General features: G+C 40.8%; 2 protein-coding genes across 7 annotated transcripts in view; both read right to left on the minus strand.

Moving 5' to 3' along the window:
• Positions 1 to 798: 798 nt before the first annotated feature.
• On the minus strand, positions 799 to 8,973 carry mlf1 (myeloid leukemia factor 1). Of its 2 annotated transcripts, none has more exons than XM_039793067.1 (7): positions 8,821 to 8,973; positions 7,370 to 7,532; positions 2,871 to 2,954; positions 2,695 to 2,760; positions 1,610 to 1,769; positions 1,105 to 1,243; positions 799 to 907 (listed from the first exon to the last, which is right to left on the minus strand). In XM_039793067.1, exons 1-7 carry the CDS (start codon positions 8,865 to 8,867, stop codon positions 847 to 849), a joined length of 720 nt encoding a protein of 239 aa, XP_039649001.1. In that variant the 5' UTR covers positions 8,868 to 8,973; the 3' UTR covers positions 799 to 846. The 2 variants fall into 2 exon arrangements, with proteins under 2 accessions (XP_039649001.1, XP_039648995.1); XM_039793061.1 differs by having other exon boundaries at positions 2,632 to 2,760.
• Positions 8,974 to 11,570: 2,597 nt separating this feature from the next.
• The window catches only part of rsrc1 (arginine/serine-rich coiled-coil 1), a 133,625-nt gene continuing 118,075 nt past the window's right edge, over positions 11,571 to 27,120 (minus strand). For all 5 annotated transcript variants that reach the window (XM_039784610.1, XM_039784601.1, XM_039784619.1 and 2 more), the window contains exons 8-10: positions 17,341 to 17,447; positions 14,696 to 14,803; positions 11,571 to 12,492 (exon numbers count right to left, since the gene is read on the minus strand). In XM_039784610.1, coding sequence (XP_039640544.1) covers positions 12,400 to 12,492; positions 14,696 to 14,803; positions 17,341 to 17,447 — 308 coding nt within the window. In that variant the 3' untranslated portion in view covers positions 11,571 to 12,399. The remainder of the gene's footprint in view (positions 12,493 to 14,695; positions 14,804 to 17,340; positions 17,448 to 27,120) is intronic.

Raw genomic sequence — 27,120 nt, forward strand, 5'->3', positions numbered from 1 at the left:
CCAAGGGTTTGCAGAGTTATCAAAAAAGCAAAGGGTGGCTACTTTGAGGAATCTAAAATATAAGACATGTTTTCAGTTATTTCACACTTTTTTGTGAAGTACATAATTCCATATGTGTTCATACATAGTTTTGATGCCTTCAGTGAGAATCTTCATGAAAATAAAGGAAATGCATTGAATGAGAAGATGTGTCCACACTTTTGGCCTGTACTGTATATGTCTTGCCATCTTTTTGTTTTCAAACTCAAGTGTGAGTTGTGCTAAGACTCAAATTATTAAAGAGCCCCTATTATGCTTTTTTGGATTTTTCCTGTCTTTTAGTGTGTTATATAGTTTTTTAGTGTATGTAATAGATGTATAAAGCACAAACAAACCCACATTTCACTCCAAATGGAGTTTTCTCTCCCACAGACAGTACTTTTTCTCAACTGCCTGAAACGCCTCATCCACATTCCTGTTTAAAATTCCTCAATTAGTGATGATTGGGAATGCCAGACCAGTTTTTCATATGTGCTGCCCCATTGGTGCTGTCTGAGCAAGCACAGCCAGCCCAGTAGCGTGTTTGAATTTGGTTGACCAATCAAAACAGAGTGGGCCAGCTGAGCAATCAGAGCAGACAGGGCTTTTTGGGAAGACAGGCTAAGAGCTCAGACAGAGTGTTTCAGGTGGAGTCACTGCAGCAAAGGGCAGTATGAGAAACATCATATGTTTTGTTTTTTTAACATCAAAGCATTAGCAGCAGAAATGTAAAACGTATAGTTTCTTAAATATTTCAAAATGATACAGAGCGCCACAGTGTACTGCATGATGCTTAAAAGACTTTAATAGGCACACAAACAGATGTTTTCACTGCTTTTTCGAGCCTTTCATGTTGCTTTTACCCTCAGTCTTGCCCTTTGATTGGTCACTGTGGAAAATACAAAACAGTAAATAATCACAATTCATACACCAAATTAACTGCAGGATTATAATATGATAATAATATATTTAAGGAAGCATACTGTATGTGTCTCCGCATCTCCCACTCGTTTTGTCATTGGATCCTGAAATGCAGATTCTGGCCTGTCTGCAACACCACATGGGGTCTGAGCGTGTAATACTGACCTGTGTTTCTGCTTAGAACCGGCCAGGGCTGCGCGGTGAACACCACGGGGTCGGGGTTCCTCCAGACGAGACATGGGGCCAGATGGCCGAAACTTAGACACCTCCTGCTGCCACTCTTCGTCAAAAGACTGGGCTTCAGCTGGGGGCGGAGGATCGGGATCATGTTAGGAAATATTTTGTCTGTGAACTGATTGATGATGGCCTAGGAATAGGTGGACAGTGGCACTTACAGTGGAACAATATGTTCAACTGGTTGGTCTACTTAACACATCTACTGAACTTATCAAAACACACAAACATGCATGATCTGACCCCATATTTACTGTTACTGTGTCTATAATTGTAATGGTGTCTTGGCTTTTTAATATTGTGAATCATGGTACATAATTCAATTGACAAAATTAAAATGATCTCTGAAATAGCTCCTTAATGCAGTTACGTGTTTTGAATAGTGCAACAAATATGGCTGAACCTTCTACATTTATGAAACAATACTTTAACATACATTCATCCAAATTCTGAAAGTCCTGGATGAACTCCTTCTCTCCTGTTTTCTTGTTGTATTTCTTCTCAACAACATGTCCCCTGTCCTGGATGTGGTGACCAATGGACATCTTCTCCAGACCACTCTCAGAGTCTTTAACTGCTTGCTGGGTCTCCTTGATCTAGTAATAAAACATTATTAAACCAATTAAATCAGTTGTTCCAAAAAAGTGCATTAATTCGAGCAATCAACATGTTTATTTCCTTTACTTTTATTTTATTATTGTGTCATGCATACAATAAAATATGCCCAGCCCACACAGGCTTACAAGACACCATTACCTAGGATAAAGGACCAGATGCCAAAGTAACCACATACCCTAAACAAATAAACCTTCTAGTGTTTTTTGCCAAGCTTTAGAAACAAAAGTCACCAACTTATAAATATTAAATTTAAACAACCACTCCAATTGGTCATCATCTGTGCACCACAACATTTCCAGATTTTGGACAGACATTTCATGTAAGATCGGTGTTCTTAACTCATCATAATACGGACAATACAGAAGAAAATGTGATTTGTTCTCTTGTGATTTGAACTTCTCCTAGTTCACATACTGTAGTTCGCACAACCTTTGAAATTCTTGGATGTTTTTGAATCTACCTACTTCAAGTCCAGTCAGAAATTAGACAGCTGGACAGTTTGACTAGTCAAACACAAGTGTAGCTAATTATAGTAGTATTGAATGCATTCCATTTAGGAGTGACTGTTCCAGGGCCCTGGTATTGTGTACGCAAGATCAGCTAAATTATTTCTGTCACACCTTAATGGAACAGAGACATCGAATGCCACTATGAGAAAAGTTTGCTTACGATAATGTTCTCACAAGGAAAGGCAAGGGGGAAGTTATCACCATGATCACTCAGGAATGACAGAATGACTGAGTCTTCTCCAGACAGATTTACTTCTCCAAGCTCAATGTACTGAACTGTGGTCTAATGTACTGTGATATGATGTAGTAACACATCTGATGGGGTGCTTACCCCCCCAGGGGCCCGGCGTGTCAATGAGCTCGCCTGGAAGACCTTGGGAGGCTCATTTCCAACCTTTGAATATGTCATGACTGATGAGGATCTGAATGAGTGGGTGTTTGAATCCGTGGACATGTTCTCCTGAAACACACAAACACACGCTGTTGAGCAGTTACAGTTTATGTACCACAATCGTCTGAGAATAAAGCATCAAAACAAAAAGGAAGAGAATACAAAATCGTTAAACTCACAAAGTTTCTGTGCATCTCCTCCATCCTGTTTCTCATGTTGGACATCACATTGTCGAACATGCCGAAAGGGTTCCTCATCAAATCCTGCACCGACACAAAAGGAAAAAAGAACAGCCAAAGGCCATAAGATTTGAACGTCTGGGCTCGTATGCCACACGGTCGCAAGGCATTATCAGCTCATAAACAACTCCATCACGTGTACAAACATACACGCACAGAGTACCGTGAGCTAAATGTGGGTTACATATGTGCCATCTGGGACACCGTAACCTTCACATTTGATCACCTCAGCATATGTGAGCTAGTGACATTCATTACAAAACCAAGTCCAAGCTTTTACCAAAACCTGTATCTTGCACGGCAGCTGAATTCCCGCGATATCACTAGATCAGTGAGGAGCTACTGGCAGCTACGGATGTGGTTTAGGTGTGTGTGACGGCCACGACTGTTCGCTCAAAACCATAGGTTCAACGCAACAATGGCGGACTAGATAGACAGATGGTTTTTCCAGTTACCTGCGCTTTCCCAAACAGTTTCCAATGACAGCTTCTCAAGATGGCTCTGTGTTAACAAACCATCTGGCAACATGGTCAGGTTACCAAAACCTGACCACGTTGACAATAATAACACTTGTCTGAAAGGTACTGCGTTAAATGCATCAACTTGACTGCATGTTTGATAAAGGTTTGGATTTAGTGCAGGACATCTTACAGATAAGATCATCTGGAATTAGTCTTCGCTTTTAATATTTGCCATATATTATTTAATTTTCAAAAACCCATTTTGATCACTGTCTTTATTATATAAATTCAAAGCACCTCATATAACTGGATTTTAAAATCAGTGCATGTTTACATTTATTTTACTATTAAATAAATTCATCTAGACTTTTTGCACGTTTGTTGCCTATAAGCTGTTAGGATGTCTTACATCGGTCACTAAGCCCTTGACACAGCTACACAGAGCTCTCCCCATGGCCTTAAGCACAACCTTTCAAGGCCATGAACCTTCTGGGAGAATAGAGGGAGCAGCCCGCAGCCTTCAGTCAGACCCTGTGTTCTCTGCGCCAAATCCGCAAGTGTTTATGACCCTGCGGCCCTGGATAAGCATCTCAACAGCCGTCGCTATGTGAGTGTGTGTATTTTCTGGGGGTGTGATGCACAGGGGTATTGTGCGTAATCAGTGGGGTGTTGAATGACTTGTGTTCCATGTGTAATTGGGTCGCATTGCCTGAGATTAGCGTGGGTTTAACACTGAAACTGAGCTTCATTCTAGGAAGGCTGGACGGACCAGTCAGGACAGGGATCTAACAGGGGTCAAAGAGTCCAAGGCTGCTCTCTCAGCTTTTTTTCAAATGTCAAGCTGATGTAAAACGCTCCTGACCAATATCTATGAAGCCTCACAGCCAATTTTATCCCAGAGTGGCATCTATGAACTAATAAATGCCGGTTACATATCTGCCAGCATTATATTTAGAACGGGGTTGAGGAGAGGAGAGATTGAGGGTACAAGATAAGGAACTTAGACCCGGTGGTCTTTAACACATTATTTTAAGCTGTCTGGACTACTGCAGATTGACATTCCCTTTTCTATCTCTCTGTCAATTTAATATTGAACTGCTACTGTGCCCCCAGAGGCAGGCTGCTCCTGGGGGAGCTATGAGTTACACCATAGAGGACATGTGCTGTAGATTTGATTCATACTTAAAAGAAAAAGTGAGGATGTGCTGTAAACGCATTGCTCCTAGGAAGTGGTGCATCAGCAGGAGAGTACACTAAATGTATGCTCTTAGAACTAAAAGACTACTGAGAAGATAAGGAGGCACTGAATCTGATTGTGGGGACTGTGAGGTTTTTAAAGCTGCTGTGGGTGAATCATTGGCATAAGAACAGCTTAATTTCACACTGCCACACATTAATTGTTGAAGAGTGCCAAAACAGGATGATACTCTGACTTAAAGGGAATAAATCTACATGGACGATATCAGCTCTACCTACGCTAGTTACCACCTTTTCCCAGCCCTAGCACCACCAGTCATACTCAGTATAAACCACAGAAACTTTTAACGATGCTTGATTGTCATTCACCATTACTTTTATAAACAAGATCCCTTTTGAATGAGTGCTTTGAAAGGTGATATGAACCAGACAGTATATATTGGCAAGAAACTTGGAAATATGAGAACTCATAGCAGCCTTGGAAAGTAAGACGGGGCTTATTTTACCATTGCGAATCTAATGCTTAGCAAGTTAATACAAGAAATACAAGCTTTCCAGCCTTACATGGCAAATGTTTGTGTGTGTTTGCATGCCCGTGTTAATGTGTTATTTTGCTTGCTATGACTGTGTGTTATTGTGCTTGTGTTTTAATACTGTGTGTGTGTTTCTGCATGCATTTTTGTGTACACATTTGTGCCTGTGATATTGGAGAGCAGTATGAGTGTGACCTGTCTGTCATTTAGCTGCTAATGCACCAGCACTGCCAAACAGATGGACCAAAAGAGCAACAATGAGAAAACAGAGTGTCCATGACATCCGCACACATGCCTTTCCAAAGCCAATAACACAGCACCAGAGCTTCAGCCCTCTGACCACTGCTGGGCACCACAAGACTGCTCTTCATCTTCAGATAAATGAGTGTGTGTGTGTGGTGTGTGTGTGTGTGTGTGTGTGTGTGTGTGTGTGTGTGTGTGTGTGTGTGTGTGTGTGTGTGTGTGTGTGTGTGTGTGTGTGAGTGTGTGAATTAGAGAGCAGAGTTGTGTGATAAAAACTGTGGATCCTTATGGTAATTCAGTTAACCTTAATTTCATGTTTTTTACCAGACAGTAGCTATTCTGTTTATTGTTCGTGACAATTAATGATGCAGTCTAGGGAGCGTGAGGCTCATTATATCCTGTATTTCCATACTCATAAGTAAACTTATTTTATTATTAATTTAATTAATTTTTGGGGACTGACATTTTGCAGTGTAGCTCCATTTCACCCACTGTCACTGAGGTCATAAGTCAAGTACTCCGAGCTCCTCCTCAGCTGGCATTAGCTAGTTAATGGCATGATGCTAATAAAGAGAAAGCAGGCTGCTGGCAATTGGGGCCCAGCTTCTGATGAAAGTCATTATCAAGGATAAATATACAGGCTCTCATGAGGTAGTGGGATTAAAGCAGTTGACAGGGACTAAATTTGATTTAGCAGGGCTATATAAGCAGTACAGGCAAAGGTGAACAAGTGCAAAACATGGCAGACCAAAACTATCCTCCTGCCTGCCTTTACAATGCTGCACTGATAACACCAAAATGTCCCAGAGCAAACAATTACTGAAGGTTATTATTACAAATACTTAAAAGGGGCTGTACTCGATATTCAGAACATTAATACAGCAGGAAAAAAATATTTGCTATGTAAAGATATAGTGCAGCAATGGAGTCCTGAGCAGAGAATGAAGTCACACTCCCTCTGTGTGTGTGTTGTAAACTGAGTTTCTCTGTTCTAATAGCAGGTCCGGCCGCTAGTGCATTTTTTTGCTATTTATTGTTGCATGTTGTATTTGTATTGATCTTTTGTAGTTGTCACTGCTGCAAAGCCAATTGCCCCTCTGGGGACAAATAAAGTTGTACTTGACTTGACTTGACTTGACTTGCATGTGAGTGCATGTGAGTGCCTTGTGCATCGGTATCTGACGCTGAGGGCCATGACGAAGGGTTAGTATTTGACGAGTTGGGCAACGGTCTGTGAAAGCCGTATGGTGGCAATCCCAGACCACTTTTTTCTGAATATCAAGTACAGCCCCTTTAAAGGCCATGGCTTTTACGGCCTTCTCTTAGCTAATATAACACGAGTGTATGAAATCAAAGATTTTTAGGGGAGCAGTTATATTTTGAAGATAAACTATATTTTAAGTTAATATGACAACTGGGCCAGCTAGAATGATATAAAAATAAACTGTTATTTTCAGCAGCTCATCTCAGTAGAGCAAAGCAGAATTCTCTGGGGTCCTATTGGTTTGAGTGTTAAAAAGTATGTACGTGTATTTGCAAGAAAGCAGTGTGTCAGTGGAACAATGCACTATAAATAGGACTCCTTAGGGCTAGATATAACTGTCCAGAGAGGCCAAGGGGGTTGCCCTTCTACTAAAACCAGAGACTCATATGGCCCCATACCTCAGTGAGTGGTGCTCCAATTACGCTGCCAGTGGCCAGCTTCCACTATAACCTTAGTAAAGTTAGCGCTTCCTCCAAACACTATTCTTCTGTAGTTAGATGTGGACTGTAGACTGTGGCCTATGAGCAGTGGGCATAGATGAGCGAACTGCTGAAGCAGGGGCTTCATCCTTCATCAAGTATAGACCCAAAAGATATGTATGTAGGTTAGTCAGGCATGTGACTGAACACATATGAATACTGTAATACACCGGATAGAGCTTTATTGCCTATCACTTGAGTCCACAAGCAGACAAACCACTCATAATTTTAAGAGGAGTGCTCTTGAAATGCATGTTCTCACCCTGTGTTCGTCCCTCAGCGCCAGGGATGAGCTTGGATGTTCTGCCATGTCACGACCACGGTTTCTCCCATCCATTATACTGGGCATCACGGGCCCGCCGTATGGCTCAGAGAAGCTTCGCATCATGTGCCGCATATGTTCCCTGTGAGCCCGGAAAGGATCCCTAAGGCAAAAGAAGAGGAAGTAAAGACAAAGTGAATCTCAATCTCTCTCATCCAGTAAGGAATTCTAAGCAAATCTGCAAAATGATGTTAAGTACTGCAAACCATGATAATGCTTCCTGAAGAGGAAAAAAAAATTAAAAAAAACAGCAGACACTGTAATCCCTCCATGATGCCATCTTGGAGCCCATATTCTTCAATGAACACACACTTTGAAATAAGAAGCACCCCTAAAATAATTTGAGCCACCTCGCCTTAGAAGTTGGGTCAAGAGTGACCACAGTAACTCAGCAGGTGATCACTCATGCAATAAGTCTAAGGCACACATTGTCAGTGTAGATAGTTATTTAAAAAAAATATCAATCACTTTCTCTAGAGATTGTACTGGAAATTATGTAAAGTTTTTATCTAAAAACTGAACTTTTACTTCCTAAAAATGATACAAACCTGTATAAAATTTAAAGTACATGAAACATGGAAACAAAATGATGCCTTCTACTTTATAAAGGCACATTTTTATTTACCTTTTAAGCTGCACGTACTTTTAAAAATATAGTTGTAAAAAACATTGTCGGTCCTTACAGCAGTCGTTCCTTCTTACAGCAGCTCTTGCTAGATAACAGTTTCATTAAGTTGTATCAGAAATAGCTCATGTTGACATTCAATGTAAGCTACTGTGTTGTAACTACTGTTCGTTCAAGTTTGCTCAATGCAGAGTGGCAGTAACATTGCAGAGCCAATGTATAACGGTTGACAATCTGTTCAGCTTAGTTGTGTATATATTTGTAAGATATTTTATTATGTAGGCTAACCTCTCAGTGGAAACTGTGCAGGAAGCCATGTTTATGTTATTGGATATGTTACAAATGTAGCTAGTGATTCAACGTTAACCAAACAAGTTAAGAGTGTCAAGCAGTCATAGTTAAGCTAACGTTAGGTCAACGTCTCGTTTAAATAAAAATAATTAAAAGTGGAATTTGATATCTTCGGCAGTAAATTAGCTAGGTAGCTAGCTAACCCACTCTTTTATTTAACGTTTGCCCAGTAAAAATAATAACTTTAACCTACATTAACGCTATTGTGAGTGTGTTTGTCTGTCTGGGTTTTCTATGCACAGCTTTCTTAATATAACGTTAACACACTTCCAATGCTATTTACCACCGTGATAAACTGCTTCTGAGCTTAGCTAGTTTAACTGATGCATTATGAGAACAATTTACAAGCCGACATACATTCAACAATAACAGTTAATAGTTAATATATTTATTATACAACAGTTTAGCAACTCACGAGAAGAACGGATCCTCATCAAACTCCCTGCGATCACTGTTGAACATTTCCACAGATTTTGAAGCTGTCAACAAAAACTAAGATTTAAAATCCGTTTCGCGACACCACTCAGCCTCTGGACGCTAATGTTACTATGAAAGAGGTGGCATGGAATAGGATTTAGAACCAACCAAACTCACTCTGACAACGGCCACGTGACGAGAACCCGGCCCTCGGATTGGCTGGTTATTCGGAGCTTTTTTTGTTTGGAGCTTTGAACAGGTTCTATCCGCGCGCTGAATGTTGTGAGTTGCTGTCATGGCAACGGCATTCGAGAGATTTCTCTAGAAACTCAAGTTTTAGTATTATGCTTGTTATGTGCATGCCACCAAAAAAATAGCTGCATGGTTATTTAACCTACCCTGACAGGGGCTGTATAACCTCTATGCAGCTAGTTATACCAATTTAAAACTAGAGAAATAACAATGGTTGCAAAGGTAAAGACAAAAACACGATGCAACTCTCTAGGCTTAAATTACTTTAATATTTGATTATTTTATTAAGACTTTTGTGTTTCTAAAGTGATTCTTGGTTTGGTAATTGTAAGGTGTGAAGCTATTTGAGACAGCCATATGACACCTGTCAGGAAGACATACACACACATTTTACTCACTCCAAGCAAGCACTCCTACAGCAAAGCTTGATTTGTGTGCTTGCTTTTGCAAATTATTTTGTACATTCTCATTTATTATGTCATTACAACACTGACTATTTGGAGGGTACAAGAGTGACACTGTGTCCCAGACTCTGTATAGACTTACCATCTGGCTGTTCCACAAATAGGCCTGAGTGTAGACTCTACACTGCCCTAAATTCCCACTCACACAACACAACATACAAATCACTGAATAATATGGGTATTCAGTGATTTTATTTATTTATATATATATATATATATATATACTGTATATATATATATACAGTGCCTTGCGAAAGTATTCGGCCCCCTTGAACTTTTCGACCTTTTGCCACATTTCAGGCCTCAAACATAAAGATATAAAACTGTAATTTTTTTGTGAAGAATCAACAACAAGTGGGACACAATCATGAAGTGGAACGAAATTTATTGGATATTTCAAACCTTTTAAACAAATAAAAACTGAAATATTGGGCGTGCAAAATTATTCAGGCCCCTTAAGTTAATACTTTGTAAGCGCCACCTTTTGCTGCGATTACAGCTGTAAGTTAAGCGGGGGTAGGTCTCCATCAGTTTTGCACATCGGAGACTGACATTTTTGCCCATTCCTCCTTGCAAAACAGCGCGGCTCAGTGAGGTTGGATGGAGAGTGTTTGTGAACAGCAGTTTTCAGTTCTTTCCACAGATTCTCGATTGGATTCAGGTCTGGACTTTGACTTGGCCATTCTAACACCTGGATATGTTTATTTGTGAACCATTCCATTGTAGATTTTGCTTTATGTTTTGGATCATTGTCTTGTTGGAAGACAAATCTCCGTCCCAGTCTCAGGTCTTTTGCAGACTCCATCAGGTTTTCTTCCAGAATGGTCCTGTATTTGGCTCCATCCATCTTCCCATCAATTTTAACCATCTTCCCTGTCCCTGCTGAAGAAAAGCAGGCCCAAACCATGATGCTGCCACCACCATGTTTGACAGTGGGGATGGTGTGTTAAGGGTGATGAGCTGTGTTGCTTTTACGCCAAACATAACGTTTTGCATTGTTGCCAAAAAGTTCGATTTTGGTTTCATCTGACCACAGCACCTTCTTCCACATGTTTGGTGTGTCTCCCAGGTGGCTTTTGGCAAACTTTAAACGACACTTTTTATGGATATCTTTAAGAAATGGCTTTCTTCTTGCCACTCTTCCATAAAGGCCAGATTTGTGCAGTATACAACTGATTGTTGTCCTATGGACAGAGTCTCCCACCTCAGCTGTAGATCTCTGCAGTTCATCCAGAGTGATCATGGGCCTCTTGGCTGCATCTCTGATCAGTCTTCTCATTGTATGAGCTGAAAGTTTAGAGGGACGGCCGGGTCTTCGTAGATTTGTAGTGGTCTGATACTCCTTCCATTTCAATATTATCGCTTGCACAGTGCTCCTTGGGATGTTTAAAGCTTGGGAAATCTTTTTGTATCCAAATCCGGCTTTAAACTTCTCCACAACAGTATCTCAGACCTGCCTGGTGTGTTCCTTGTTCTTCATGATGCTCTCTGCGCTTTACACGGACCTCTGAGACTATCACAGAGCAGGTGCATTTATACGGAGACTTGATTACACACAGCTGGATTCTATTTATCATCATTAGTCATTTAGGTCAACATTGGATCATTCAGAGATCCTCACTGAACTTATGGAGAGAGTTTGCTGCACTGAAAGTAAAGGGGCTGAATAATTTTGCACGCCCACTTTTTCAGTTTTTTATTTGTTAAAAAAGTTTGAAATAGCCAATGAATTTCGATCCACTTCATAATTGGGACCCACTTGTTGTTGATTCTTCACAAAAAATTACAGTTTTATATCTTTATGTTTGAGGCCTGAAATGTGGCAAAAGGTCGAAACGTTCAAGGGGGCCAAATACTTTCGCAAGGCACTGTATATATATATATATATATATATATATATATATATATATATATATATATATATAAAATGTATTTATTTAAGAGGAGAGAAAAGTTAAGGGCAGGTGAGAAGACATTTACTCCAGTCTTATGTCAATCCTGAGATGTAGACCAAAAAGATAAGGTGAACAAATGGTGAGGCAGACTACTTTTAATAAGTTAGAAGGGTGACTCATTCATCTGTATCTACTGGATCTATATGTAGGTACTGCTGCTATCTTACTTTAAAACGTTAAGTATCAGTTTTTTGGTGATGAGAGATGCTATTATTATGAATTCAGTCCTACTCCTAATACATTTTTGGCACATGAAATCGTACGAGGTACATTTCCAGTGAAATCCCATCAGCTCCTTAAACTTGTGCATGACTCATCATAAGGCAGAATGTGACCGTCAGATCGAACACAGAAAAAGGCACCCGGTTGCATGGCACAGACACTCCAGAATCCAGCCAAGTCTCGCCGAAAGGACACCACAGCTCCCGACATCCCGCTGGAAACCAATGCAGGCACGGAGGCGACCTAGCTCACTGTCCAGTCAAAAGAGAACTCCCTCATGCACCCACAAAAGTACAAGTCAGTTTTCACTCAAAAAAAAAAAAAATCACATCTTTAATTACCGAGCTGACAAAAGACAAAATGTATCAAATGCTACATCAAAATGGTAAAACATCACCTAATCTGACTGTAGGATCCTTCAATCATTACAATTAAATGAAACCAAATTAAGAACAGCAGATTGTTTAAATGAATTACATTAACATTAATAAAAATAATAAGCACATCAGGACCAAAAACTGTTCATTTGCTCAAGTTCTCACATGTTTTTACAATATCAAGGAGAAAGAAAATCAGTGGAAGGGTAAAGTAAGAAACCTTGTGATGGCCTAAAACAAGACAGACTGAGACACAATAAAAGAAGCTGAATGTGCCCCGGGAACAGGAAGGATCTTCTGGTGTCCATCAGGTCACAGGACTTCCCATGAGCCTTTCCTGCCGCAGCGAGAATAATCTGTTGTGCCACAGCTCCTCGGCCCTTTCCTTGTCCATGAACAACTGCAGGACAGTGTAAGGAGGACACGTTAGTAAGCAAAAAGACAAAGGTACAGACAGGGACAAAAGCAGGCAATTCTCACATTTTAGAACTTAAACAACCAATCAATGATCAAAATAGTTAACGACGTATTTAACAAACTGGCATCCAATTCTTAAAGAGATATTTTGCTGATTCAAATTCAGCTCTGTGTCATGGCAGTGTGTGCAGATGAACGGTGTGTGGCTTCCCACTGTGGACGCAGTGCACGGAGCTCCCAGCTGAGCAGAGCAGCGGAGGTCTGCAGAGATCCGCCGGATGATCTTGGCAGACCTCGGCTGCTAAGAGCTCTGTGCACTGGTGCCACGGTGGAAAGTCACACAACGTTCATCTCCACACATTGCCCACATAAAGATGAAACAAAGCTGGATAACATTAGGCATAGTATCCCTTTAAACACGTTTGTAATCTTTAGCCCCCTTGAAAAGCAAATGTGTGTTTTTTTTTTTATTCCACTGCCTGTCTAAATAAAAGGTACACAGAAACACGTAATACACACAATATACACCCCATGCCTAGACCTTATATACTTTCACATACCATTTGTTTCCCCCCAGTTCATCAACCCATGTAGGAATAGAGACTTCCATATGTTGTACAGATTGAAAAGCACTTTGAGGCAAATTTGTGATATGGCAGTCTATAGAAGAAGTGACTTGACCAACACTGGTGGAATTTGCTGACCACCCAAACACATTTATAGTTGAACTGCCTCTTATAGATTTATGAAGAGCAGTGTAAGCTCTACTCCATGGTCTACTCTGGCACTTGAGTCAATACCAAACTCCTCACGACTGTAGTGTTACCTTACAAAACATCTCACGTCAACAATGTGATAGAAATTTATGAGCTATGTTTCCTAGTGAGTTCATGAGCCTGGCACAGAGTTGTCAGTACGGCCCTTTGACACCTATGCAACCTTTTTGTGGACTTTTGAGTCCCAGTGATGACACTCTAATACTAGAGTAAAGGCTGTGGTATCTTATGTGTCTTATTAGTCTTTCCCTAACTGTTCACTTCAAAATGCACATAAAAAAAAAAAAACTCTGTTGGCCTAGCAGTGTGTCCATGAAAAAGGCCTACACATAGGACTTGTATTCATCGCAGTAAATCACCAGCAGTAATGATATAGATTGTAGGAGGGTTATAAAACCGCTGCTGCAAGTGTCTGATGAATGAAGGCATCTGTTTATTAGGAAGTAACACAATGACTATGAGACTGAGAAGCAAGGCACATTTCTGTATTGCCTGTGTGCTTGTGTGAGAGATAATGTTGACATGCTGGCTATGTGTACATACTGTATATCTATGTGATGATATGTGTCTATTATTATGCAGATTGTAGAGCAGCCCCAGCCACGTCAATCCTTCATTCCTAACCTATGCTGCTTACAGCTGCACCACATGTTATCTGTGTGTTAGATTCAACACCAGTGAGTTCTTGTCTGTCGGCCCTGCACTGATGTCATGGTGCTAATGAGGCTGTGTGTGTGGGATGACAGTATCTGGGCTGGGCTAATGGGACTCATCTGTTCTAATTGGAAGCGGAGCTGGAGCTAAAGCTGAGGCCGGGGCCCGCCTTGGGCATATTGCTACCATACATCAGCCTGTCTTAGGGTGTGTATGTATGTGTGTGCGTACGTTTGAGCTGGGGGGGTGTGTGTGTGTGTGTGTGTGTGTGTGTGTGTTTGAGGGGGTTATCTGCATACGTCAGGGCATAACTTAGTTTCCCCCAGTGGAGATAGATGACTGAGAAGCCCCATGGAGCGTTATTGGAGTTTAAAGTTTTCTTTCTCGTTTTTCATCATTGATCTGCAGGCAGGAGAGGAGAGGAGGTGATGTTCTATCAAAGCTATAAGCTACTATAGTGCAGTGTCCTATACTATACTATATATCAGAATATGCAGGAATGGTGTAAACTGTGGTGGTGTTAGTAGCAGCAGCAGAGGTATTTTTAAAAAGGAAAAGTTTACACAAGTTTACAGTTTGTCCACCAAAGGCAAGCACCATACTCATAAAAACAAGATGGTACCAAAAGATAAAATGACAAGAAGCGAGATCAACTTCAGCTGTGTCAGAGGACTGGAAGTTGTTCATTGGCTCAGAGGGTGTTAAAAAGTCTGCCGTAAAGCTAACAGTGAACGGGTTTGCGAGGTGAGAACTTACACTGGGATGGGCGAGAGTGTCAGTGTCATTGTAGACTATGGACAAGGGAAGAGTGACGTCCTGAGAATCTGTGCTCTCCGACTCCTGCTTCACCTCAACTGGCTCAGTCTGTACTCAACAGAAATTCACAAAACACGCAAAAAATGTGTCACACTCAAATTAAAATGAGCACAATCAAACATTTAAATAAGCTTTAACAGAACCAAAAACAGATACTGATACAGAGACATGATTAAATAGAAGCAATAAATGGTAGATGCAACTAATAATGATAAAGAAATATATATATATATTAGCCAAAGCAACAACAGTATTAACATTTACATACAATTGTGACACAATGCAAAAGAAAATGGAGGTTCTACTCATGGCTGCAAAATATGTGAATAACTTGAAAATGGCTCCAGAAAGACAAGACTGCAGCAACAAAAAATCTCTGGAAAACATGTTTCTTAATGCATGTATTTTAGCATTTATTGCATACTTTCCTGTTGGTATCAAAACCAAGTTTGTAGATTTCTGTACACTAAAATTGAAAAATATACTAAAAAGATTGGTGAATATTACATACTTTATGTAGTACAGAATTGGGACACAGAAAATAATTGTGAAATGCAACATGACATTTGTCCAGCAGATGGCAGTGACAGTCTGGCTGATGCAATAAGCTTCTAGAATGCAGTGTATTGATAGTAATCAGCTTGTATCCTAATTCAAATTTTTGGTTTCTCACTTGACTCATCTATCTGTGTATTTGTCTTTCTACCTTCATATTCTCCACCTTATATTTTCTATTAGTAAGTTTTAATTGTGCTAAACCAGCAACTACAATGTAAATATTCAAACACTTTAAACTATCAGCTTGCTTGGTCAGTCGTGCCACTTTTCGTTACAGTTGAAACCAAAAAAGAACTGTATCTGTAACTGTAAGTCCTTTTTAGCTATAAAGAAAGGGCAAACCCTTTCTTATTTACTTATATAAAGAAAGGGCAAACCCTTTCTTTATAACTGAAAAGGACTTAAAGTAAAGGAAAAGGTTCTCTCCCACCCCCCCCCATGTTTCCATCTGTAGAGTCCAAGCTGATAGAAGGAGAGGCATTACTTAAAAATATAATAAGCCCCACATTTGGAAGGATGGGCTGTTTTCCTTGTTATACTTGATAAAGAAGAAATATCAAAATGAACACTTTGCCAAGTCCATTCATGTTTCAAACACTCCTCAAACCAGCCCCAGAGCAAATGTTTACCCAGTTGAAAAGATCTATTTAAAATTCATTTGGCAGGATACAAAAAGTGAGAGAGATAGAAAACACACTGGCTAATAAGTATGTTGATGTGCCAAATACAGAATTCTTGGTAATAAAATGCTGAATATACATTTCTAATGAATGCAGCTGGCTTGAAATGGAAAACAATCTTAAAAGATACACCGTAGCAGATATTAAAGGTTTCGCTGGGTTCTCCTCATTAACAGTTGCTTAAAAATCATTAATGTACACAACTTATGGCTAAATGGCTATCAATACTACAACCAAATAAACTTATATCTAAAATAATTATTTTATAGGCATGTATTCTTACACAATAACATGTTTCATGGATTATCGGTTTAATTAAATAACAAATAACCCACATATATCTACTATAGGGTTGTCATACAGTTTCTAAATGTAAAGTATATTTAGCCATTATTCCCTTTTATTGCAGCCAAAGACTTGATGTAGCTAAAATACTCTGAAAGACTTGCAATCTTCCCAACTATGGATGAATCGTCTGGAAGTATTATTTGACTAATAATGAGGAGATTAATCTGAAAACCAATGAAGTAATAAAAATGATGTGTAAACTTTAACTTGTATTTCATTAAAGCAACTGATTAAAATATTGCATCCCTTTTTTTTGTACTTCAAATTATATTTTCTTCAAAATTTGAAGAAAATACATTTCATGACATTATGTTTTGCAGGGTGATTTTACAGAATAAATCTACCTTTATACACATGTGAGAACAATCTGACATACAGTATAGGAGATCTGGATGTGAAAAATGAAAGCCTCTACCTAGCTGGATAGTGGAACCTCGTTAGGTTTCAGGTTTAATATGTGAAATGGGCATTTACACTCTTCGGGCAGGGAAGGCAGAGTATACTGTGCATGTGCAAAGTGTGCAGTCTAAGCTGCAGCCACATCGGTCTTGACCTTTGTCAGACTCACCAGGATGTGTCCCAAAGGTCTGTGCAGGTTTGCTGTCACATGTTGTCGCCTATCTTTTCAAAACAGCCATGAGCCCCAACAAATCTAATTCCTGCTCCTTCAGAGACAGGCACATTTCAATAATGACTTCTGTGTTTTGTCTGCATCTGCACAACCAGAGGGGGGAGAGAGAGACAGAGAGGGGAAGACAGAGGATGGCTGTTGCCTGCTGTGGCTTTTGTGTGGGTGCTGCCGCTTTGGAGGCGGCGAACAGTGGAGCGTCTGATGAAACCATCTCAGGTCGGAACAAACAGCGCTGAATGAATGTTTGATTTGGTCTGGGTTGTCTCTGGACAGACGGCACAGCGTTGCAGAGAGGGAAATTCAATAAGAGATGGAGTGAAAAGATAGAGAGAGTGAGGGGTAGGGAGAGAAAGAGGGACGTAACGCACCTTTATATCATCCCTGGATGATTTGAAAGCCTGAGGAACAAAGGAATCACTCTCGATGGCCTCAATGTCCTTTATCCTTCGCACTTGCTCCTCTAGAGAAGTTCCCTCTGAAACACATGTTACACAGAAGAGAGGCTGTGAACAAAAGCGTGCATGCATGTTCAGAAACACACACACACACACACACACACACACACACGTTTGTGGCACTATCTTTGTGGGGACCCGTCATTGACATAATGCATTCCCTAGCCCCTTACCCTAACCTTAACCATCACAACTAAATGCCTAACATTAACCCTTAACCTAACCAAATTTTATCCCTAATCCTAAAACCAATTCTTAACCCTCAAACAGCCCTTTAAAGTTGTGGGGTCCAGCATTTTGGACCCACAAAGCTGTCGGGACCCCAAAAGTATACTGGACTCCTGGTTTGTGGACCCCACGAATATAGTTAAACAAGAAAAAACACACACACACACACACACACACACACACACACACACACACACACACACACACACACACACACACACACACACACACACACACACACACACGCCCACCATGGGTCAGCCATCCCTTGTCATTTATAAAAGGCACCAGATTTCATTTGGACTGGGCTTAGTTGATTGCATGTTATCTCTCTGTATAATGCTCCTTGACACATACAATATAAAATATCTGATATTCCCCTATTTTAATCTTGGCCTTCTTTAAAAAAGGACTCTTGCTCAGCCAAGGGCATAGAGTCACCACAATAGGCAAGTGGAAAAAAATACTAACAAGATAATAGCCAGACAGTAAATTACACTCAGATAATGCATTCTAAAATAATCAAAATAACACAAACTCACTGCAATGGAATTTCATTATGGAGACTAAATGTGATTAAGTTTCATACACTTTTCATGTATCAGAAAGTATTTTTCTCTGGCTTGTCCAATCAAACAAAAAGATAGAAAGGGTTTCCAGTAAATTACTCTTGGATATAAACACATCAGGATTCTGCATATCAGATAACAAATCATTTCAGGAATTCAAGAGCAGTATTCGTAGCGTAGGAGGGCAAAAATAGGTGTGCCAGGAAAGTTAGCAGCAGGGAAAAAAAACGAAAAGTCTAAATGCTCCCATTATTCTCGGGCTGCCAATCTTCCCACTGATCAGTCAATATTCATCCCTCTCTCCCCCATCCATCCGTCCTCTCCTGCACTCTCCCATCTTTCTATCTGTCAATCCAGCAGACATCCATGTTACTCTGCTCCACTGATGTCGGCTGTGTCATGAAAACAAGTACACAAACGGGAACACACACACACACACACACACACACACACACACACACAACATTGGGATACAGGTACTCACAAGTATACACGTAAACTTACATACTTTGCACTCACACTTACGGCTGCCATGAATACGTACAGTATATGCGGCCTACTCTAGCAAGCAAGCAAGCAAACGCACACACACACACACACACACACACACACACACACACACACACACACACACACACACACAAAGAGCGTGCAATTGGAGCTAATAGCAGGAATTAATTCAATCCATTAGTGGCTACAGAAAGGGTGTCACAACAGATCTTTATGGCCCTGGTGTTTAATGAATAAATGAATATTTGTTCTAGCTTTCACAGCAAAGCATCACATGGCTATCACACACACACACACACACACACACTATTATAGTTCATAATAGCACTCAAACAAACGGTTTTGATTTAAATGCACTGCAGAATTGGACAACTGAGTGACAAGTGGAATTAAGCCTTCCAATATGACAGAATATCAGCATGTCATCCTGTGCTGGGAAGATGCGAGCAGAGAAGCATTGCATAGCGGCTCCAAAAATAGTCATTACCTTGACTAGGCAGCTAGATGAAGTCTGAACAATGGCCCAATATCCTCCTGGAGACTGTGGCCTGTCTTTCACACCACTATCACCACCGCTCACTGCACGGCTGCATGAGCGTGCATGTGTTCGGATGAAAACTAATGCCTGTGACTGGCCGACAATTAATTCACTTTTTCAATTATCACTTCTCTGCTGTCCTTTGAGCATGAATGCCCTACATGAAGAACTACCACACTGACATTTATTAAAACACACACACACACACACACACACACACACACACACACACACACACACACACACACACACACACACACACACACACACACACACACACACAATATCTGCAAGCATCTCCTTGGCAGGCCCGTCTGTTGCTAGGATGTCCGTGTGTGCTGCAGAAATCCATTAAGACCTCAGACTTTTTGACAAACACATTATTGGTAGATAAAATGACTTCCATATGCTGTTTGTCAGATGTCAGTGGAAAAAGATATGTATTTCATGAGAAAATCAAAAATAATGGACTTTGAGTGCAGGACTAGCGAGCTTAGAGTCAGACAAAAATCAATACTCTTGCTGGGCGAGCGCACTCCGCAGCTCGGAGAGGTCAAAGTTGATATTTAATATTGACACATTATCTGGCAAATTAATTTAACAGGCCAACTCAATTGTCACCGCATTAGGAACGCTTCTCTGTCAGTGATGAGAGGAGGATAAAGTGAAAGCTGAGAGAGAGAAAACAGACGGAGTGAGACAGAAAGGAAAAGAAACAAAACTAGACAATTAAATGTACAGTATGTACTGCTTTAAATTAGGTTACTGTTAGCTCTCTATGGCAACTGTGTATGTGTGCTGAAATGCATTACAGCGAACAAGGAAATGGGATCAAACTCTATCAAACTTTTGTTTTGTATCTGCAGATTAGAAAAATGGATAGCGACCGAGCAATGTATGTTAACCTGTGTTCTGCATTCCTTGCATGTTTACACCTGTGTGTGTGTGTGTACGTGTATAAAAGAGGCAGTCTGAAAACTCACTTGCCATCTCATTACTGAAATTAGTTGGACAGACAGTGGTGCTGATGAGTGGCTCAGAATCAATAGGCTACTGTTCTCTCTAAATAGCTGTTAGTCCACTTCATTGATTAAGACCAGAGGACAAGGAGAGAAAATCAAACCAGCCAATGAAAACAGATTCTAGCTCATCTCCTTCAGCCTTGAAGATGAGAGCGTTACACAGCAGTTACACTTCCCCGCCAGAAGAGGGAGCTGTTCAACAACACATGTCTATATATGTGTAGAGGCCTTGGGCTAAGGCAGCGTTGTCTTTGTAAACTTGACTTTGGTCTACAGTTTGTCAATCAAGAGCAGCCAAGCTGAATATATTGCTGCTGCTGATTAATTCCAGTAATTGAGTGCACTAGCGTGCCAGCTAAATTACCGCAGCACTTGTTGTGTGGAGAAAAATAAATAAGAAGGAAAACTAACTGCTTGTTTTATTGAGGTCTCGCAAATTGTGGCAAATCTTTGACAGTGTTTGAGAATTATATGGCAAACGGAGAGCTTAATGGCATTAATGAATGTAGTTAAAATGAAGAAAGGGCAAACTGTACTGCTGTATTTATAGTGTGACTCCATTCAGCACAGTAAGTACTAGAAATATATTTGGGACAGGTCCTGTCAGAAATAGAATATAATATTTTTATATGAAGAGATTTAAATTCACAAGTTTCAAGTTTTTATTTTAAATTGAATTTAATAATGGCCTTCAGTATGTGTTTCTCTGAGCACCACTTCACTGACACATAGCCTACTGCAAAACCAACAATGATACAAACCCCAGTTCATAGAATACATGAGGATAAACATTTAATCTAACTTTTGTAACCCACGTCTGGCTTTCACATGTGCATGACACGCACACGCTCTCGCACAGCAACATCTCTTGGTTTCCCAGGTTTCAAAAATGTACTCTCCCTTCCTCTACCCCCACCTCCCTCCCTGCACCGTGGTAAAGATGTGTAATTCAATGCTCAATTTAGACCCGTCTCAGAGGAGATTTTTTTGCCTGCTAATTGATAGAAATTAAGCCATTAATCAAGCCACTAGCCATCATTCAACCCAGGGAAGATGAATTCAAACTTTCATAATAACCACCTTCCCCATTTTAGCCCTCATTAGCATTAATTTTTAATGTAATTATGCTATTCTTTTACACTGAGCTCATAAATTACTGCTCTTTTGTTGCTGGCTGGCCTTGTAAAATCCAAAGTAATGCTTTGTACTCTGATCTTTAAGGCAATTACTGGCTTCTTCACTCTTTTATCTCCCTGCATTTCCAATAACCTGCTCTCTAATGATTTATCTCCGCTGTACCCCCCCCCCCACCACCTCCAAACCCCTTCCAAGCTCTTTCTCTCTCTGCACCAGCGGCCAACTGCCCCGCTGCCAGCCTCCGCCTCCAATCCCCCATCCGCCCACATTCTCCCCATCTCTTTACAGCAGCCTCAGATACATCATGGATGCACAAAAACACATGCACGGATGCTTGCCTCTACCAAGTTAACTATATTAACACACTCACGCGTGTAGTGTGTATGTGTAGTAACTTTGTTTACTATCTCCTTCAGTCATTTTCCTCGCCCTTCATTAGTGAACATCCAGCTCCAGCAATGGCGACAACACCGGGGGAATGCCAAGGTAAGAGACTGGCGCTCCATCTCACTCTCTCTCTCTTGGCTGGTCTCCTGTGGGTCTTACCTGTAGGCTAGCTGCTCTTGTTTATGTAACCCCTGAGCTGGGTAAGCACACACACATTCACGCATGCACTCACACAGGCACACACTCGCAGAGCTTGGCATCAAACAGCTGAGTTAAGCTTAGCAGGGCTGCGTGCTAGGGGCTATAGAGGGGCTCCGGTCTGGCCTTGTTCTCAGCAGCAGCATCCTGGCTGCATCAAAGTCTTTACCGAACGATTCTCCAGGCCCAAACAACAGGCTGCTCCAAAGCATGCCTGGGAATTGGACTGAACAACAACAGAAAAAAATGCAACAATAGGTTACTTATTAAAATCCGAGGAGATTTCATTATCTACACCAAATGACTCTCTGTGAGACATTTTGCTTCGCGGATGAGGATTTCCATTATACCATCACTAAAACAAATAAATTAAGAAACATAATGTGTCTGCTTGGTGTCTGGGAATGTTGCTGCTAATGAGATATTTTGTTGATATGACAGAGAAGTTTAAGCTTGTGCTACTTAGGCCCAGAGCCAGACAGCCAACTTGCGTTATTAAAAAGGTGTCTGGTGTAGGCCTTGGTTAGGTAATACTTTTAGACTGTATTGATTAGGGGCTGCTGACAGGTTCTGATGTTAGCCCTGGAAATGCATCAAGTGGCTAATGAGCAGCTATTAGGCCAATTGATTTGCTGATTTCAATTGATAGCTAGCAGGCCAAAGCTGCACGTCAATATTTGCATAACTAATACCCTGCAGCTTTGGGCTTTGAAAAATGAGACCTCAATGAGTAAGGGAGACAGAAAAAAGTAGAGAAAGAGAAGAGATGCGGATGGTGAGAGCAGAGAAATACAGAGAGGCAACAGGGAGGTAGGAGTAAGAGAAACACCTGAACTATCAAAACAATCCAAATGTCAAGAACAGCCATGAGTTTCCTCTCCTCTGCACAGACCTGTAGGTTGTCTGTTAGGCAGCGAACCACAAATGGTGGCGTTGCAACAATGACGAGATGTGACGCTGATGCCTGTCTGACGCCTGTGGCTGCCAGGGTCAACAGGTCACACAAAATGAAGGGAAATTCTGACAGGCTGAGCCAGATGTCCCGAGTGTGTCCCCGAGGAGCGTGCGTATATGTATGTAATGTGTTTGTAAGGGCGTGTGCGAGCGGGGAGATGTCCAATGACAGAGCAGCTGGCTAAGCCAGTCTAATGCGTGTTCCCACGAGACCACAAAAGCACATAATACGCACACGTCACTCAATCCCCCGCCTCCAAAAATGCCACACGTCTCCCAACAATGCACCTTCAAACACAAATACATACACAGGCCCGAGTGATCATCCTCTGCAGTGGTCACATTCTTATTATAGTTTCAACTGGTCTCTGTGGAGTTTGCCATCCTGTAGTGTTGACTCCTGTCACTGCCTAATGCTCAGTTGTCTTCCTTAAACCTTTTATATTGATAGTCAGGTCTAAACCTACGGAGTACACCATATATGATCACATTCTTTGGATAACTAAGCCTTGAGCATTATTTGACCTTAGCAGATAATGACAATTTCTATTTGGCATCAGGAAATGAAGAGCAGCTGGTGACTGAGTGTCACACACACATACACGCTTTTCTAGTGTCTTCTAGTGATAGTGATCTCCCACTCTCCAGTCAATAAAGGTCGGAATGATGAATTAAATACCCAAACAACCTGCTAATGACAGGATGACATGGCAGCCACGCGCTGTGCTCGGCTATCTCCTTCCACATCTTCGCTGATCCCTCCCCTCTCACCACTTCCCTCTCTTCTGTCATTCAACCCCATTATGCTCATCTATCCGCTCAACTTCCTCTCCTCAACTGACCCCGGTTCAACTACTCTACAGTATATTCTCCCCATCTGTACTAACAAATCCAGCTACAACAATTAAATGCATGTGTTTAGACTCCTTCTGTCTGCGCCCATAATGAAATCATGGGGAGGAACAATAGATTGGCCCAAGTCTATCCTTCCATCCATACCTCTATCTATCATGCACAATCTCTGAAGCCACAGACTGTTTTAAGAAGAAATTATGATGCATGTAATTGTTTGATTCTGCCATCAAAACTGCACTGACTCATCTAAAGACTTGCTGCAGTATTTGTTTGTTCATATAAGTGTCACACAAACCTCAGACATTAACTTATGAGATTTTGATGAGAACATTTTTGAAAAAACGATATAACTCTAGCTACATTCCCACTTTCAAATACAGTTTTCATTACAGCTAAAAAAAAAGAAAGAAGGTAAGATACAGTATTTACTCGTAATTGGCTCGGATGGAGAATTTACCATTCATCAGGGATGACGTGTTTATTGTTGCATTGTTAACATTGTACCTATCACTATCATGGGTATAAATAATGCATTCATTGCCAAAGACAAGGGTCTACCTTTTGGGAAACTAGTACAAACAAAGCTTAAAAACATCTACTGTATATTTACTACATATAAGTCAGCTATTTATCTGAAATCCTAGCTAAGACCTGACTGCACAGTGCTAACTGCAAACAGAGAGCTAACCAAAACCAGGTGGGTGTGTTTCCCTCGCTATGTGCAAGGGAGAGAAAGAGAGCGGTATGAGTGTTAGCCGATGTCCTGTGCCTGGGCAGCATCACAAAATCTCATTAAATAGTGAAGCTTTCACAGGCTGAGTGGCGAGATCTTCAAGATCACAGCCACTTTCTCTGTCAACGGGCTCGAAAGGGGACTGGTGACATTCCTAACATTTTGTATTAAATTCTGTTCCCTTACATTCTTTTAAATTCTTACAGAGTAAAAAGTTCTGCTTTTGTTACTCCAGGACTCATATGTCAAGAAAAACACATCTCAAGGACAATTATTTTGAAAATGAAGGAATTCTTGTCCCTGTGACACTTTTAAGTAGATACTCATTGATTAAGGTTGGCTTATTAAGCATTTTCCACACAGAAAGTGAAGGGCAGCTTGTATTTAATGTAAAACAGCAGAGGCTTTAAAAGAAAACGGAGAAGTGTTGTAAAAATACAGCAGAACATAGATGAAGGAACATGTACCTGAAACTCATCTCTCCCTCTCCTACATGTTCAGTAACCTGGAGTACAATAACAGTCTGTCAGTGAGAGGAGGAGCTCTTTATTAAGCACAGTGCTGTTTTAGTGTGATTAGAATATAGAGTCCTTCCCTGCCCTTTACCAGAAATAACATGCATTTGACTGCATTAACTTGACGTTAAAATAGGCGTGCGTTTGTGTTTGAGAGTGTGTGTGTGTGTGTGTGTGTGTGTGTGTGTGTGTGTGTGTGTGTGTGTGTGTGTGTGTGTGTGTGTGTGGAAAAAGTGCAGTGGTCTCCATTTTTCGATCCCGGGCTGGTCAGCAGCTCTTTTATGAACAACTCTATAATTAGAGAAACACCAAGCAGCTAATTACTTAATTGGAGAAAGGTCTTTAAAATGAAAATGATGTAATCTGAATCCAGGAAACGGGCTCGATTTTCACATACACTAATATATGAACGTCAACACACAAACAGGCACACACACCTCGTGACCTACAGTCTTCTTGACGTGTAGCCATCAAGCAACCAACTCTTTCCCCTTAGTTGGGTTGTAATTGATTTTCCCTTTCACTCTGCTGGCTCCTGACAGTGTGTGTGTGTGTGTGTGTGTGTGTGTGTGTGTGTGTGTGTGTGTGTGTGTGTGTGTGTTGGTGAGAGAGGAAAAGGGACAGCGAGTCTCCTGTTTGTGTGGTCTGCTACAAACTATATTATTAAAGGTCATGGCTGTGTGTGTGTGTGTGTGTGTGTGTGTGTGTGTGTGTGTGTGTGTGTGTGGGCGCGCGCGTGCGCGCGTGTCGGAGTCGTAATTAATTAGACAAATGCCCCCTACCTCCTCCTCTTCTGACCTCAGAAGACTAATAACCTTGGCATTGTGTAATACATTACACTTTTTTTGTCCTGTCACATTCTGCCTTATTGAAGTGCAAAAATAACAAAACAAAAGTGACATCATCAATTGCATGTAAATCAAAATCATCCTTCATGGCTTAAATTACAGGAAGGAAATGCATATGTAGATGTGTGACTATAATGTCCAGTCAGTCCTGATAGGTTTGATTCCTGTCAGCTGTACTGGTGTGTACTCCCAACCAGTATAAAGGTATACTTATAAGGGTCACTAAACAGAGGTTTAAATCATTAAACCCAAGAGGCTATAATCTGATGCACTCAACAGTTGATCAATACAAATTGTGCTGAGGCACTCACTTGGGAAATTGAACACTGCAAGTTTGAGTTTGTGAGGTATTTGGAAATACAGTTGTAAATCCGGGTCCCGTGTGAACAGAGACAAAAAGGGAACTGACCAATGATGTGTGCCAGTATGAATTATTATATATATATACTCCCGTACATTTCAATGAAGTATTAGTAGTTGTATGCTGTCTATTGACCATTTCACGTGTGCACATGTATACTTTCTTTTACACAGTAGTGCAAAAACACGCAACGCCACACGCACATGCACACGCACATGCACACACACACGCACACACACACCACACACACACACACACACACACACACACACACACACACACACACACACACACACACACACACACACACACACACACACACACACACACACACACACACACACACACACACCATAAGTGACCTCTGATGTCTAATGACAAACCTTGGGGGGCTACCACATGGCCAGAGCCACCCAGGATGCCAGCACTTTGACCTGCAACAGTCTGCGGGTGTGTCTAATCACAGCAGTCTGACCACCCTGTTAGACTGAACCAAGTACACTACTGCTGTGTATGATCATGTCCAGACATACCAGTGTGTGTGTGTGTGTGTGTGTGTAAGTCACTTTCACATACTACGAATGTTTTCAGTTAGATTGGCAAACTAATACTCTACCTTTAATCTCCTAATAGTGAAGCTAGTTACACACATTATTGAGCTGTATTTACTGTTCAATTTTCAGGATTTTTATAAGTAAAATTCTTATAAAATTACATTTTAACTATTAGATTAAAAAATAAAACAATATTTGTTGCTGTATGAAGTACATTTATACCAAATGTATTATTCAGTACTTAACATTAATTGAATCAAGACACATTTTCACATTCAATATCT

Source organism: Perca fluviatilis, chromosome 2 (genome assembly GCF_010015445.1).
Source record: "Perca fluviatilis chromosome 2, GENO_Pfluv_1.0, whole genome shotgun sequence".
Classification (NCBI taxonomy): Eukaryota; Metazoa; Chordata; class Actinopteri; order Perciformes; family Percidae; genus Perca; species Perca fluviatilis.

What these genes read in the sequence shown, in the direction of transcription:
- mlf1 (XM_039793061.1), bottom strand. Translation starts at nt 8,867, where the DNA reads ATGTTCAACAGTGATCGCAGGGAGTTTGATGAGGATCCGTTCTTCTC. An exon ending in CTTTCAGAATTTGGATGAAT is followed by an intron (nt 1,244 to 1,609) that starts GTATGTTAAAGT and finishes CTCCGCCCCCAG; the next exon opens with CTGAAGCCCAGTCTTTTGAC. An exon ending in GGTTCTAAGCAGAAACACAG is followed by an intron (nt 908 to 1,104) that starts GTCAGTATTACA and finishes TATTTTCCACAG; the next exon opens with TGACCAATCAAAGGGCAAGA.